At 42.9% G+C, this 15,859-nt stretch overlaps 1 protein-coding gene across 2 annotated transcripts in view; it reads right to left on the bottom strand.

Annotated features, from left to right (window-relative positions):
- Positions 1–15,859, bottom strand: part of PPM1L (protein phosphatase, Mg2+/Mn2+ dependent 1L) — a 217,595-nt gene that overhangs the window by 53,857 nt on the left and 147,879 nt on the right. For both annotated transcript variants that reach the window (XM_014520839.2, XM_006025683.3), the window contains exon 2: positions 12,397–12,571. In XM_014520839.2, coding sequence (XP_014376325.1) covers positions 12,397–12,571 — 175 coding nt within the window. The remainder of the gene's footprint in view (positions 1–12,396; positions 12,572–15,859) is intronic.

Raw genomic sequence — 15,859 nt, forward strand, 5'->3', positions numbered from 1 at the left:
GGTGAGTGCTATCTCTGCCTGATCACACAAAGAAGTCTACCTAGCAGGTCTTTAGAAAAGTGACATTTGCATTTAATATTGTAAAAGAAGGTACATTTGCCTGTACAACATAATATGCATCTTGTTAGCTACGGGGGTGGATGTTGCTTGCTTTTGCTCTTCTTAGTTGCTTCTATTGAACTTTGTGTTTGCATCTCCTGTGCAACCTCTTATACTCTTAGCTTTTTTTTCTTGTGTGTATATAACCTTTCCTTTTCTTTAAATCACTTGTTAAAATTGCCTTATCCCATGAAGCATTTCAGCTATTTTCTTTTCAATACATTTAGCCACTTCAAGTTCTGAGTCATTACCTTCGTTATTATCTGCTATTGTATTTTTCTTATCTGTGTTAGAAACACCTTGATTCTGCAAATTTTTACACCCATGCCTAACTCAAAGCAGGTAAATATTCCAACTGAGGTCAAAGTTTTAAATCCTGCCCTGAACATTCAAGATAGCTTTATTGCTGACTTCAGTGGCATTGGGATTTCATACAATACATTTATTTATACATACAAATGTGAGATTTGTGTGTTTGTAAGATCAGACTCTCAGGCTGCAATTTTTTTCGAGCTCATGGACTAAATTCAGTCCGATTGTCAGCTGCAGCTGTTTACACTAAGTGTAAATTTAGTCACTTGTATAATATTTCTAAAGCATGAAGTCTCAGATAATCAGACAGCTAGACATCAAAGTTCTACTGATTTTAAAGTGAGTTAGGTATCTACATGCCTTGGAGGATCTGAGCCCAGGTCCTCTGACAATACTCAAACACTTTGGTATTGTGCAGCAAACTTCCACACACATAAGAACCACTGGGTACATCTACACATGTGCTTAACTGTGCAGTAGACTAATTTGCTGCGGTGTAAAATGTCGCAGTCTACACGTGACACTATCAGATCTCAGCAAACTAAGTTTCATTCCAGTAAGACAGTACTGTCCCCGACAGTGCTATTTTACGGCAAAGAAAACAATTGTGCCTAAATGCACATGTAAATGCTGACTTGGATGTAAATTGTATGGCTATGAGAAGCTTTGGGTGCTGATCTGATTTCTGCCCAATTCGGTGGCTGAATCTCCAAATCCAAATAAAATCAGGAGACCAATTAAAAGGTTCGAATTGATTCAGAAAAGATTTGGAGAGCTTCGGAGATTTGGGCAGTCCCCGCATGCTGCTACAGGGAGCTGGAAACATGCTGGTAAGTAGGGGGCGGGGGCAGGGGGGCTGGAGGAAGGAGAGGGGACCATGGGGGGGCCCCCCATCAGGCCCCATCCCCTGCCTGATCCCCCAGCCCCCTGCCTGCTCTCCCAGCCTGCCCCCATGGCTGCTCCGCCCGGCCCCAGCTTTCGGCTCTTTTTTTTAAAGCCCTGATTCACCAGCTGCTGCCAGGCGGGGGGTGATCCCCGCTGCATCCCACTGCCACGAGCCCCAGAAGCCCCGAGGCTGCTGCAGCAGCCGGTGAGTGGAAGCTCACCAAATCAAATCACCGCCCCCCAAATTGGCCGAACCCAAATCTGAAGTGAATACTAGCCGCTTTGCACAGGCCTAGTAACTTGTGCCCAGACAGCAGGACACTAGACCCCTGCCTGCTCCCTAGCCCCATGGCTCTGCTTTCTGGGGACTCTCATACCCCAGCCCTGATACTGTCCAACACTGTGACCCAGAGCCCAGGGCTGGCCTCACTCCCTCCCTCAAAGTCTGCTCCAGCCAGGGACTGCTCTGCCCCAGCTCAAACTGCTGCAGTCCTAGGCACACATATAGATGCTGTGCCCAGGAACTGTTAACTCTCACACAAGCTGCACCGAAGTTTATTGCACTGTACTAACTCAACACATAGATGCGCCCACTATGACTAAATTCAGCGATATTAAATAAAGGAATGCTGAAAGGAGAGTGAAAAGAAAGCTACTCACAGACACTTTAAGTAGAGCTGCCCAAAGAGAACAGCTCTTCATGGAAAAAAGTTCCACTGTTAGTCACTGTGGCACACCTTCCTCCTGACTCTGCCAGCCCAGCTTTTGGGTGTGCCATAGCGACCTGCTCTGGGTCTCTTCTGGAAGCCTAGGGCTGGGCACAGGTGATGGCAGGGGGTTGGGGGCATGTGCCTAGCAGCTAATCAGGGGTGGCCTGGGCACGTCATAGAAAGAAGGATCCAGCCCCTCAGAGCTCAGCACCAGTGGCAGCTGAGGGGCCTAATCCTGCCTTCTATGGAGCACCCCTGTCCCTGCTCACCAGTGCAAGCCTCCTGAGCTGTGCCAGGCACGTCCTGCTAGCAGCCACTGTTGCTGAGCTCTGAGGGGCCCAATCCTTCCTTCCACAGAGTGTGCCCATCCCTGCTACCTCGTGCAAGCCTCCCTCCAGATTTTAGACTGGGATCTGCCATTTTTAAACCAGTCTATATGCCCTGAACTTCTGTTGTGTTATGGATGTAGACCAATTTTCAGTCATTTATACCAGTGTATGCATAATGTCTCTATCTGGCCTTAGTGGAGCAACACTGAGATGTTTGTCATTAGTCATTAAACTCTAAACACTCTCTCTGCAAGAAACTTAGAGATTGGAAGGTTTATGGTTTAATGACATATCTGCAACTACCTACATCTCTGAATAAATTTGATTATGCTATTGTGATATTTACTACACACACACATATGTTGTGTGAAAGCATACCCAGAAAGTATACCCAAGAAAAGGAAGGTAGAACTATATATGTTTCTTAGCAAACACGTAATGGGACATCATAAGACCTATTACTTAAATGCCCTGGTTTGGGCTCCTGTCAGGCCTACCAGACAGAATTCCTCAAGGAGGCAAAAGGGATTTGGACCCTTTGGGGATGGAGAAAACAGAACCAGGAGGGTTTAAAGAAACACACAGATTCTCAAAGACAGGCTTTTAAGATGGTAAATGGGAGTCTGAAGAAAGAATCACTGGTGTCCCCATTAGGAGACTCACCAGATTCTAGGTAAGATAGATGAGTAGAAGCTTTGCTGTTTTAAAAATTCTTTTCTTCATAGGTTATATCTAGTTCTTATGTTATTACAAAAGTTGCATTAGATCACCAGGATCTACTGGGCATGCACTCCTGAAAGGAAGAATTTCTAGTACTGAGCCTATTTGGACCTGTTGGTTACAGCAAACTTGGGTCACTTTCCTCCACTATTACAGCATCCTGGATCTCCCCATATAAACAGTCCTCAGATCTAATTGGTAGTGTGGCCAGATAGTATGGACTGCCATAATACTGGACCTGAGCATGAAGGGGAGAAGAGCTCCCTGGGAGAAGGCTGAAGATTGAGATCCACAGATTGTGTTAATTTACAGGGTTCTTTATTGTTTTGCTATAAGACATGGGATGGCTTCTGAGATGCAGGAAGACCACTACAGGCACCTTGTGAAAGGGTGCTGAGGTGTTACAGCTACTACAGGACACTACTACAGAGGACACTGTGGGTGGTTTGCCTGGGATAGAGCAGATAATGGGCTATTATGCACCAGGGCACTAAAATGGTTATACACAGGGCATCCTAGGAGTGTTGGGAGCAGCCTGTCCAGGACAGCCAAAGGCAGCTGAGGACTCAGGGTGGGGCAGATGGAGAATGATGATTGAGTTTGGGTAGCTGATGGTGGGCACTTGAGCCCAGGGGCTATTATTGTCAAGTGTAGAAACCTTAAAAGACTGGTTCAAGATGGGAAGCCTTGAGGACTTGATTAGAGGCAGCGGACTCGGAAAGACTCAGTCCTGGGGCTTCTCAACCCTAGCCACCTGACTGAAGGGAAGAAGCCCGAAACTGAGACGGATTATTCGAACTTGTCAAGATCTTGAAATTGAGAGGCAGCATTGACAGAATAACTGGGAGTAAGCTACAGCCTGAGAAGGCCAGAGTCTATTTAGGCCTAACCAGGTCTCAGAACAATTTAAGACTGAAGTGAACCTGGGTGGCTGCTGGCGTGTTCACTAGGGTGAGTATGATTGGGCCACACTGGTAGCCCTGTAATGAACAAAACAGTAAAAAAAAGGTGCCCCTCCAGTGACTGAGGGCTGCCTCCCAAATGATAGCAACTGGTAACATCAAAAGGCATGGCAGGCAGGATAAAAACAGGAGACCCTGAAGGGCACAGCAGGTAGGACTGACCACCTGTCAGACTGTTGTAGCGCCAAACCTGCAGCACAGAGTCAGTCTGTCTGTGTCTTACTGATCTTACTTCTGAAGATCCGTAAATGAAAGCAGCCAACCCTAATGCCTGGTCCTTTGTTGATTACAGCAACAGACTCTTTTCCCAGCACCTGCATTAGCAGAAATACTTTTTTGTGAATAGACAGATTTGCCAACCTACCAAACTGAAATCTAATTTGGGATGTTTTTGTCCTCCTGCACTTCAGCTGGGATCTTGCAGTGCTTTCTCAAGTGCTCAAGAGATTTGAGCCAAGCAGAATATGAACCATCAGCTTCCTGTCCTGAAGTTGGAAGGAAATTCAATACTCCTAAATTTGTGCTTGAACTGGTTTTACAGCTGGAGCTAACAAATCTAACAACTGTCTTAGAAAAGGTGTATTGCTTAACCAGCACTGGGCTGAGTTAGGATGTTACATTTTATAAGTCTACATTTTATATAAGTCTACTTCATTTTCTACTAAATCCTGAGTGGATGGAGAAACAGAGAAAGGAGAGAACAGCAGACTTAGGGAGGGTGGTGCTTTGTGACTTACGGAAAATAGAATGTATACAACAGGAACAAGTCAAGTTTACAGGACCCCATTCCATTCTGAGATAGTATAAGATATGTTGCAGTGCTAAAGTTGTGTTAAAGGTGTTTAAGAAGTGTTACAATGCTAAAAACTGGTTTTGTCCTCAGCTGAAAATGACTTTTGTAGCTAAAAATTAAGGTCTGTGGTATCCTGGGACTTGAGATGCTGGCACACAAATGCACAGTGAGAAAATAAGTCTCAGATACAATTTGTGCTATTTAACCAACAATATTAAAAGGGGTATTGAGAAAAGACAAGGTAAGCAAATAGCCTGAAAAAGGATATTTGTAAAGCAAAGAATAATGCAAGCAGATGGCCTGCGAGCTGTCAAGGATCTAGCTAAGCTTCCCCATCTGGACACTTACTCCATTGCTGAGAGGATCCAAATGCTGCCCTTACTTTGTTGGGACTAGGCACAGTTTAGACACTGTCAATGGCCATGGGCCTCAGGATGCAGACTGTGTGAGACTTTTGCCAGTGAGGGTCCCCCTTGGTCCAAATGTCTAGGAATGAAAACCAGTGCTATTTTGTTTAAGACAGCCCAGCAGCTCTTGTACATTTCTCCACCCAGTGAGATCAGATACTTCTGGTCTACAGTTCCTCTCCCCATGGACAGAAGACAGATAAAGCCCATAACATGCACACTGAAAAGCTTTGCATGAGTTTTGTGCATGTGATTACTCTGTACTTAATTTATAAACCAACAGAGTTAGACAAAATTAATACCCATCTATTATACTTTATAAGCTTCCTTGCCACTTTAGAGCATTTTTGGGCTCAGAGTCTTCAGAATATATGCAGGGTCCTTTTATAGGCCATAGCTTGGCTTGGTCTCTGAACTGTCTTCTCTCACTTTCAGCAGGCTTGCTGTGAGCTTGGTTGGTCCCGCAGCTGGGCCAGCCCCCCTGCGACCAAAGCATGCCTATTTCTGTCTCCTGCCTCCAATTTCCTGTGTGGCTCAGGCTACCTCCTTGTTCTTCCCTTAAGCCCTTCTAAACTTCTGCTTTGCTGTCTCTGTCCAATTTTCCTTTGGGAGAATTTCTGCTATTTTCTTCACTGGCTTCTTTCACAGATGCATTTTACAAATGGGTTTACCTTCTTAAGTAACCTTGTTAGCACACACACACCTTTCCATGATGTTTCTCCCTTAATGGCAAGCAATAAAGCTAGTGACAAGCAGTGTCTCTTATCTGAGAAAGAAGACAGCTCAGACATCTATGGTGGATTCTATATTCATGCTATGGCATTCTGCAATGCAGCAATGTTATAAACAATTTTCTGGCATTAACCAGAACTTATAAATTATACATAAAGCAATTCTCTAGATTGTCATACAAGCTAACACCACTGGCAGCTGAAATAAGATAAAGGTACCTGAATCATAGAATCATAGAAAGTTAGGGTTGGAAGAGACCTCAGGAGGTCATACAGTCCAACTGCCTGGCTCAAAGCAGGACCATTCCCAACTAGACCATCCCAGCCAAAGCTTTGTCTAGTCAGGTTTTGAAAAGGATGGAATTCCAAGGATGGAATTTCTACCACCTTTCTGGATAACCTGTTCTAGTGTTTTACTACCCTCCTAGTGAGAAAATTATTCCTAATATCTAACCTAAATTTCCCTTGCTGCAACTTGAGACCATTGCTCCTTGTTCTGTTATCTGCCACCACTAGGAACAGCCAAGATCAATCCTCCTTGAAACCTCTCTTCAGGTAGTTGAAGGCTATTAAATTCCCTCCAAGTCTCCTCTTCTCTAGACTAAATAAGCCACGTTCCCTCAGTCTTTCCTTAGAAATCATGTCCCCCTCACCATTTTTGTTGCCCTCCATTCAACTCTTTCCAGTTTGTCCACATACTTTCTTTAGTGAGGGCCCCAAAACTGAACACAGTACTCCAGATGTGGCCTCAGCTGTGTGGAATAGACAGGAATAGAGGGGAATAATTACTTCCCTTGAACTACTGGCAACACACCTACCAATGCAGCCCAGGATGCAGTTAACCTTCTTGGCAAAAAGGGCACACTGATGGCTCATATTCAGATTATTGTCCACTGTAACCTCCAGGTCCTTTTCTGCAGAGCTGCTGCCCAGCCAGTCAGCCCCCAGCCTGTACCGGTGCATGGGATTGTTCCGTCCTAAGTGCAGGACTTTGCATTTGTCCTTGTTGAACCTCATGAGATTCCTTTTGGCCCAATCTTCCAATTCGTCTAGGTCTCTCTGAATCCTAGCTCTACCCTCCAGTATATCTACTACTCCCTCCAGCTTGGTGTGTCATCTGCAAACTTGCTGGTGGTGCACTCTATGCCATCTTCCAGGTCACTGAAGACACTAAACGAAACCAGCCCTGGGACTGACCCCTGGGGCACTCCACCTGCTACTGGCTGCCAACTAGACATCAAGCCATTGATTACTACTCTCTGAGCCCAGTGCTCCAGCCAGTTTTCTATCCACCTTATAGTCCATTCATCCAGCCCACACTTCCTTAGCTTGCCAGAAACAATGTTGTGGGAGACTGTATGAAAAGCCTTGCTAAAGTCAAGGTACACCACATCCACAGAGCCAGTCACCTCATCGTAGAAGGCAATCAGGTGGTCATGCATGACTTGCCACTCATGAATCCATACTGACTGCTCCTCATCACCTTTTTCTCCTCCAAGTGCTTAAAATTGGATTCCCCGAGGACCTGCTCCATGGTTTTTCCAGGGACAGAGGTGAGGCTAACTGGTCTGTAGTTCCCTGGATCCTCCTTTTTCACTTTCTTAAATATGGCCGCTATGTTTGCCCTTCTCCAGTCATTTGGGACCTCTCAGCAATCACACCAGCCAACTCCCTCAGGACCCTCAGGCGCATTCCATCCAGCCCCACTGACTTGTATACGTCCAGCTTTTCTAACTAATCCCTAACCAGTTCTTTCACCACTGTTGGCTGTTCACCTCCTCCTCAAACTGTGCTGCCCGGTACAGTAGTCTGGGAGCTGACCCTGCCTGTGAAGACTGAGGTAAAAAAAGCATTGAGTACTTCAGACTTTTCTGCATCCTCTGTCACAAGGTTTCCTCCCCCTTCAGTAAGGGACCCACACTTTCCCTGATCCTCCTCTTGCTACCAACATACTTGTAGAAACCCTTCTTGTTCCCCTTCATATCCCTTGTAAGCTGCAACTCCAATTGCACTTTGGCCTTCCTGGCTTCATCCCTGCATGCCCTTTCCCTAGTTATCAGTCCGAGTTTCCACTTCTTATAAGCTTCCTTTTTGTGACTTAGTTTACTGAAGAGTTCTCTGCTAAGCCAAGCTGGTCTTCTGCCATACTTGCTACTCTTCCTGCACATCGGGATGGTTTGTTCCTGCACTCTCAGTAAGGCTTCTTTGAAGTACAGCCAGCTCTTCTGGACTCCTCTCTCTCTCAGACTGGCTTCTCCCAAACAAGGCACCAGCCCTACACATAAAGTGATCTGTAGAGATGTGGCAATCTAGAAATTGCCTTTCTGTAGAATACACCAGGCTTGGGAAATTAGAGCTAACTGTACTTTTCTGTTATTATTATTTGCTTTGTGGTAGCACCTAGAAGGTACATTCACCAAACAGAATTCCATTATGATCTCCACGAGAGACAAATATGACACAGAGGCCTTACAATCATGGAATATGACGACATACCTGGTGGATGATATCAACCAATGGGGAGAAAAAGTTTAAGAGTGAACAGTAAACTGGCCAGGACACTATGCAACTGCCTCAGCATGTCAGCAACCCCAGTCAGTGCTACAGATGGTGAATAAGTTTTCCAAACACCTTTCGGAGAACAAACAGTATACATTTACGGTTGCAATCATTATGCTTTAATATAGCTAGCTCTTTGGGACTTCTTGCAATACCACGGCAGAGAACTACCTATGGAGGTGCTTTCTGCCTACCAAAGACTTAAAAGCATTGCGAGCTCAGGTTTGCCTGGCTACATTTTGTAGGGAAAATGACCTCAAGAATGACATTGCCTAAGTTTCAGTGTTTTGTTTTCATTAATGGCAGAAATAAATTGTATCTGTGTTGTTGGAGAACAGTAAAACATACTTGTGTTCTAAAAGACTTCAAGGTAAGAAGTCATTATTTTGTTTAAAATTTAACTTCATAGGCTATGGGGGAAAGTTTCTCAAGAATCAGACTTTGACTACTTCAACAAAACACGTACAAGTCAGGGCCATAGTGTCTTACAAGTACTCTAATCTTTTATTCATATAGAGCAGATATTGACTGCCCAAGACATTTACAGAAGCAGTAAATATAAGGAATAGGATTAACATTTAATAATGCTTCAAGGTAAAAAAAAATATCCTTGGACAAAATTAACCTAGCCTTAGCGAGTCAAGAATGCCAGTTTTTAAAACTAAGGGATTTAAAGATTATGAGAGGATTTGAACCCATCTGTCACATTTGGCCTGATTTCATTTTGTAAAGCTTTCTTAGTTAAACTTCACTAAAAAGCTTGTCAACATGTGACTATTTTTAGATGAGCTCACTTTACTTGCGTCTTTTATGTACTGTTTCCTAAAGGGAAAGATTTACAAGCAGAGACATTAGGAATATTGAGTTCACTGAAGCTGCAAGTTATTAATATCGTACACTATAAAGGCCAAATCAACATGCAAAACTGCACTACAAGTCTCAAATTTTTAGTGAAGGCTTTTCTTTTTCAATTTGGAAAATAGATATACTTGGCATCTAACAACTTATTATTTAACAAAATGTGAAATAAGCATTGTGAAAAATATTGACAGTCATATGTGGAATTAGAGGGAAATAGTTCATTTAAATAGATTTTTAAGGCCATCTTTTTCTACTCCTTAATGCACCTATGAGTGTATCATTTAAGTGCAAGCATTCACATTCTTCTCATTTGGAGAGTTTATTGTTATAATCTAAAGGGAAATAAAATGCATGCTACAGAAGCTTCACGTTACTCCCATTTGCTCTCAAGAGATGGCCTTAAAAATTGCCCTAAACATATGCACATAAACATGTATAACTAGTTTTGTCCTCATATAACTGCAAAACAATTAAGCACAGAGCCTTTTCACAGTCAAGGTCCAAAGACAGGTTTCAGTGCATCAAGTACCTGAAAGACTTAACCTTTCAAAATCCCTGGCTGACACTTAGCAGAACCCCAGATGCCTATGATTACAGATGGTAAGTAAGCACTTTAGAGTCAGCCAGAAGATACATTTTGTTGGAGTCCAGCATTGCTTCCTGCTGGAATAAAAGGAGATAACTATTACAATTTTGAGGTCAAAATATGACCTCTTCTGTTTTAAACTATGTTTTGTGTAGGCCACTACCTGTATTCCATATATTCTGGAAATGGCTTGATCTTCTCATCAAATTAAAAGGAGTTTGGCATAAGAAAAATACCACATAAAATATATTTTATGCACAACAGAAGATGTTACCAACACAATTGTCACATCACTGAATAGCTGAAGAACTTGAATTTTGAACATCTGCTGCAATTAATTTTAAGTGCACACATTCTTCACTGTACTTGTAATCAGATCACACTTCAGGAACAGGTAGTACCATTTACTTCTTTTGTAGTAAACAAGTAACATGATTAAAACATTGAGCTGGAACTGGCTTAGCATTTTAATCACTGGAGGTGTCTACCTGATTATGGATCTAAATACTGGCTTTTGTTTACACTGTGCTCCACAGCATTATTTTTAAAAAAAGATTATATACCAAATGTTTTTGTTTTTATAAGCTGCTCCTCATTTCTACATGACTGCTGCACTTTAGCATTTAAATCCCCAGATATTCTGATATTTGCATTTTGCTTTTTTGTCCTTCCATTCTAGTATCCAAACACTTGTTTTATTAGGGGAAAAGTTAATTTCACTTATTTTCAAAAGTTATTTTTATGCATCCAACAAGAATTGTCAGTTTTCTTAATCATTTTTTCTTCTCAACAAATCAAAGTGATTTGTTAAGATTAGTTTGTTTTGGTAAAAAAGGTAATAGCTCCAGAAAATAATCAAAATTTTAGAGAAAGCCAGTCTGTAAGGTTTCCAAATACACCAACCCTGAGGTATCCAAACTCTGTCAGTGTAACTGGGGAAGGCTTGAGTTGACCTTTCAAGGCCTGTTTTATACACCCCCCCCCCCCAAATTAAAAAGGCAATAATTAAAAAAATGGTTTTTTGGCACATCTCATTTAAGTTCTTGCCTATTCAAGTACTCATCAGATTCATAGTTGTTTAAATATACTTCATGTATAGTCTACAAACAGCACTGTGAGTTGCTTGACAACATCTGAAACCTAAGTAGATAATAGACTCACACTGATATATTGAGTAAGAGTCTGTACAAGTTGATAAAGTAATTCAGTACTGTAAGAATTTCAAGGAACTAAAACTTAAGTATAAATGTGTAAGCCAAAAGATATGAAAGTAGCAGCACTTTGTTTCCAAATCTGACTTAATGATGAAAAACTCAGACAATGGCAAATTTTTAGCAGATTATTTAGGAGGATTATCAGTGTGACAGTGATGTAGTTAGCCATGATAGTCTGTAATCAAGCAGAAGGCAAGGTAGATTTGCATTTTATAGACTAGGGGTGTCAAAAAAACAGCCCACAGAGCCATATAATCCAGCCCTGAATGCTGGCTAACATAATACAGTATGTGCATGGAGGCTGTCTGGTGTGGGCTACACATGGTGCAAGGCTGGTCCAGCATGTGCCAAGTGTGATGCCCGCCCTGGATCAGCCATGCTAGATCTGGGGCCAGTCTGGATCAGGTCCAGAGACAGAATGCTATGTTGGATCTAGCACACAGGGCCAGTCTGGAACTGGTGCATGCTGCAGTGTGCACGGCCAGTCTTAGGTACATGCTGCATGTGGCACCTATACCAAACTGACCCTGCATGCTGGATTTGGGGCCAGTCCAGATCAGGCCCATAGGCTGGCCTCACATGCTGGAACCAGTGTGCAAGGCTGGTCTAGTAGAGGTGCCACATGCAGCACATACCCCAGGCCAGTACTGTGTGCTATGTGTAACTGCATTTCCCAAACTGGCCTCAGGCCTGTTAATTATAGGTAGACCCTTATGTCTGTGCAGAATCCCTATGATATCAGTAGAGTTTTAGAGATACAGTCAACTGGCCTTGCAGGCCCAAATGAAAGATCAAAAGCTTTATAAAATATGTGTGTGTAAGTCTTTGCATGCATGCACACACACATACTTCTCTGGCTATTTTAATATAATTAATACTATTTTCAATACTGAAACAAATCTAAGTCTCCTTTTGTTTCTCGTAATTTCTGTTTATTAATTGATACTTTAATGAGGAAAGGCAAATCATATTTTTGGATAGTCTACAAATGAGGTAGATACTTTTGGTAAAAAAGCCCCCCCCTGAACATTTAAGGGATTAAAATGTAAAATATTTAGGACATTACTCTTAACACATCATGCACTATTAACTGTCTTGGAAAATCATTTCTGACTTGCTTCCTAACTTTAAGGACAAAGTTAAAATTTCCTAACAAAATCACTAGTAACTTAAAGGAAAGCTGACTTGTTTTTCCCATTAGTTGCAACACACAAAGAAATGCAAATACCTGCTTCATCGTAAGACGTGGTCAGTTTTTCCAACATTTCTCGGTCAATTGACAGAATCTGCTGTTCCAGGATGGTTTGGTAAGACAACACACTGTTCTCTTTGTCTTTTTCATAGTCCTGAAGATGTTGTTTCAGGACTTCAGGCAGGCGGGACTTGACATATTCTGCTGCTGACTATACAGAAAAAGAAGCAAAGGCACCCATTATTACCTTGTACATTTTCTTCTAGGCTGCTTTTCTTATATATCCACACACATAAAACCCTCTTAATTTAAATTAGAAGAAAGAGGAAAAAATCACGACTTATTTAAAGAAAAAATGGTGGTGGGTGAGGGACTGATTTTATGCTCTTCCTTCTAATTTTTCAGCTTCTTTGTAGAACACCCCCAACACCATGCATATGTGACCATTAATGCTGCCACATTCATAAATTTATCACAAGTAGTATGATTTTGGCTCCAGCTTCAGGATGTCTCACTAGAAATCATAACTGACATCAAGAGTCCACTGTGCTAGGAACAGCATGAACACATAACAAGACAAAGATCTAGTACAAAACATGGGGATGAGTGTGTGATTACGGAACAGAAGTTGAGGCCTAATCTTTCAGGAAAAAAAACAACAAATACCCATTAAAGGAGAACAGCATTTAACACCTAGGTTTCAGTCATTTACATCCTGAAATTCCAGGTCTATAGAAGACTGACGCTTTACGAGCTGGTTTTGCAATCAAGAATGAACTCATAAACCTACTATTGGAATTAATGAGCACCCTTGTGAATCTCCATCTTAAACTGATGGGGAGCCAATCACACTCATCAGTGTGTAAGCCCCAACTCTTGCTACCACTGATGAAACCAAAAAGGAATTCCATGCCAACCTTGACCAAGTCCTTTCTGACGTTCCAGAGGGAGACAGATTTATTCTTCTCACTGATTTCAATGCCAGAGTTGGAAGGGACTCAAACCACTGGAATGGAACCATTGGCAAAGAAGTAGTAGGAAAGGTCATCCAACATCAATTTTACTGCGCTGGCCCCGTCATCCGGATGTCTGACTCCAGATTTCCGAAACAAGTTTTATTCTCCCAGCTCTATCAAGGCACATGCTCAAGAGAAGGGCAGAGGAAGCTCTGTAAGGATGTCCTCCTCAAGGCCAACTTTAAAAAAAATGCACATCAATATCAGTTCGTGGGAGACTATTGCCCAGGACTGCCCAAAATGGAACAAGAATCTGCTGCAAAGATGTCAGTACTTTGAAACCTTATGACAACAACAGGAGATGGAAAAGTCAGAGCAGCAAAAATGCTTGCAGACCGAATCAAGACTCCAGAGCCACCCACCCTGCATGGAAACACATGCTCAAGTTGTAGTAGAGTCTGTCGAACCCGAATTGGTCTTTGTCAGCCATCTTCAGACCCACAAATAAGACAATCATGGAAGACAATCATCCTCGACTGTGAGGGATTACTGAAGAAGAGAAGAGGAATAACTAGGCTTGCTAGCATAGCTGGGCACACAGCAGACAACCAAAACCACCAAATCTGAAGAAGTTTTGAGTAATGAGTAGCCAGGTCCGTTCATATCAACAGAAAGGAAAGGGAAAGCTCCCTTTCTTTTCAGAACTTTATCTACCTAGAGTGATAAGCCTTATTGAACTGACCCATTCCCAGGACCATTAAGAAACTTACTCTGATTAGTTCTCAGAGGTTAAAGCTAGGTACAGACACTATGCTTATCATGCAATAAAAGTGTAGAAAGTGCTCGATAGCCATAACTATCGAGCATAGATGTTCATGGCACAGAGCCCTTCAAAATGGCATACTGTGTTCTAAGTTAACCCTGGATGGATATGGTATCAGACTAAAGCACTTTATCAAATGTCTTTAACACATGTCATCATGAGTCAAGGTAGGTCACATTCTGCCAGCATTCCAGTGGCTCCTCAAAAGATAGCGTGATAGCCATGGCTGGTGTTCCTCAGCTCTGCAAGCACCAACCCAGTCCTGCCTCTGGGCTGTCACAGAGGGGAGACAGAGGGGAGACAGAGTGGGGGGAGGAGGGAGCCTGATGCAAGGATTCAGCCTGGGCCCCCCACAAGACCAGAGCTAGCAAGTGGGGGGAACCCACAGAGCAGGGGTGCTCCATTCTCCATTCCCTTCCCCTCCCAGTGTGGCAAAAAGTGATGCAGCCCTGAGCTGCATCTGGATGAATGGAGTCCCCTTGCCACTTGGGCCTGGGCTGGGCTGGCCTGCGCCTCTCCCCCTTCCCTCCCCCACCCCTCCACAAGACCAGAGCCAGCAAGCTGTGGGGGAGCTGTGCAGCAAGGAGTTCTGTTCCCTCCCTTTCCCTGCAGTCGCTGCTGACAGCCACCAGCTGGTGGGGGGCAGGCAGGGCTGGGGCAGGGAGAGGCTGCTTAAGCAGCTTCTTGGGAGGGTTGCAGGAACAACCCCAGCCTGCTGGCCTCGGCCACTGCAGGCAGCTTCCATGGCCTTCTCCCCTCCCCAAGGTGAACATCAGTTCTGTTCACTCCCGCACTAATCTACGGCGCTTTGACTATAGAGTGATACTTATAGTGCTTCTGCCTCACGCTTCTTGAATGTCTGCACTCAGCCACAAAGAACATGGAAGTTCTCTGAAATGTCCAGTCCTTCTGTCTAGCAACAAAGCCCCTAAAACAGGTTAGATCTTCCAAAGCCAGTTTTTTACACTTGGCTCTGTGACTTCAAAAGGAAATGGGAAGAAAGTTTGGCGAAAAACTTGTCTCACATCCTTTTCTTCTGTTACTGTGCTGATTGATTAATGCTAGGCTAAGACAATCAAATTATATCATCTGAACCTAAATTAAATTTAAGTGAAATTAACTGGAAAAAGGGTGCATTTGGCAGGGGGTCAATCAGCTAACTAGCCAGTAATCAACTGATCTCCTTTGAGCAAAAGCTTTAATGAAGAAGCTGAAGATGAATCTGTATATGGGGTCTACCCACAGTACTATATTGTGTTAAAAGGAGTTACTGAACGAGCATTCTTCCATATATAAACATTTAATCCTTGTTTTCAAGAATTTTCTTTTGTTCTGTATCTGTAGAAGACCAAGCATAATGGAGTCTTAGCCCACTGCTGGAACACCCAGGTGCTAGTACTATACATATATTAGAGAAATCCAAATTACTGCAGATCTCAACTGCACCTTTGGAACTGCTGTGACAGTCATAATCAGAGCCTGAAAGCACTATATTTAAAATGATACTGCTTATACAAAGATTAGTCTGAATAAAATAAAAATGGAATTAGTTATAACACCATCATCCTTCCAAGCATATTCACAGCTTCCATTAGTTTTACTGGGATTTATATGCATGCACTGTAGGAACAACCCTCTACAGATTTGTAATGAATCAGGGATATATTTAAGTGACTGGATTCTCCTTTCTAATTGAAGCATACTTAAATTCCTCAGCAGG

This window comes from Alligator sinensis, unplaced genomic scaffold (genome assembly GCF_000455745.1).
Source record: "Alligator sinensis unplaced genomic scaffold, ASM45574v1 scaffold869_1, whole genome shotgun sequence".
Taxonomy (NCBI): domain Eukaryota; kingdom Metazoa; phylum Chordata; order Crocodylia; family Alligatoridae; genus Alligator; species Alligator sinensis.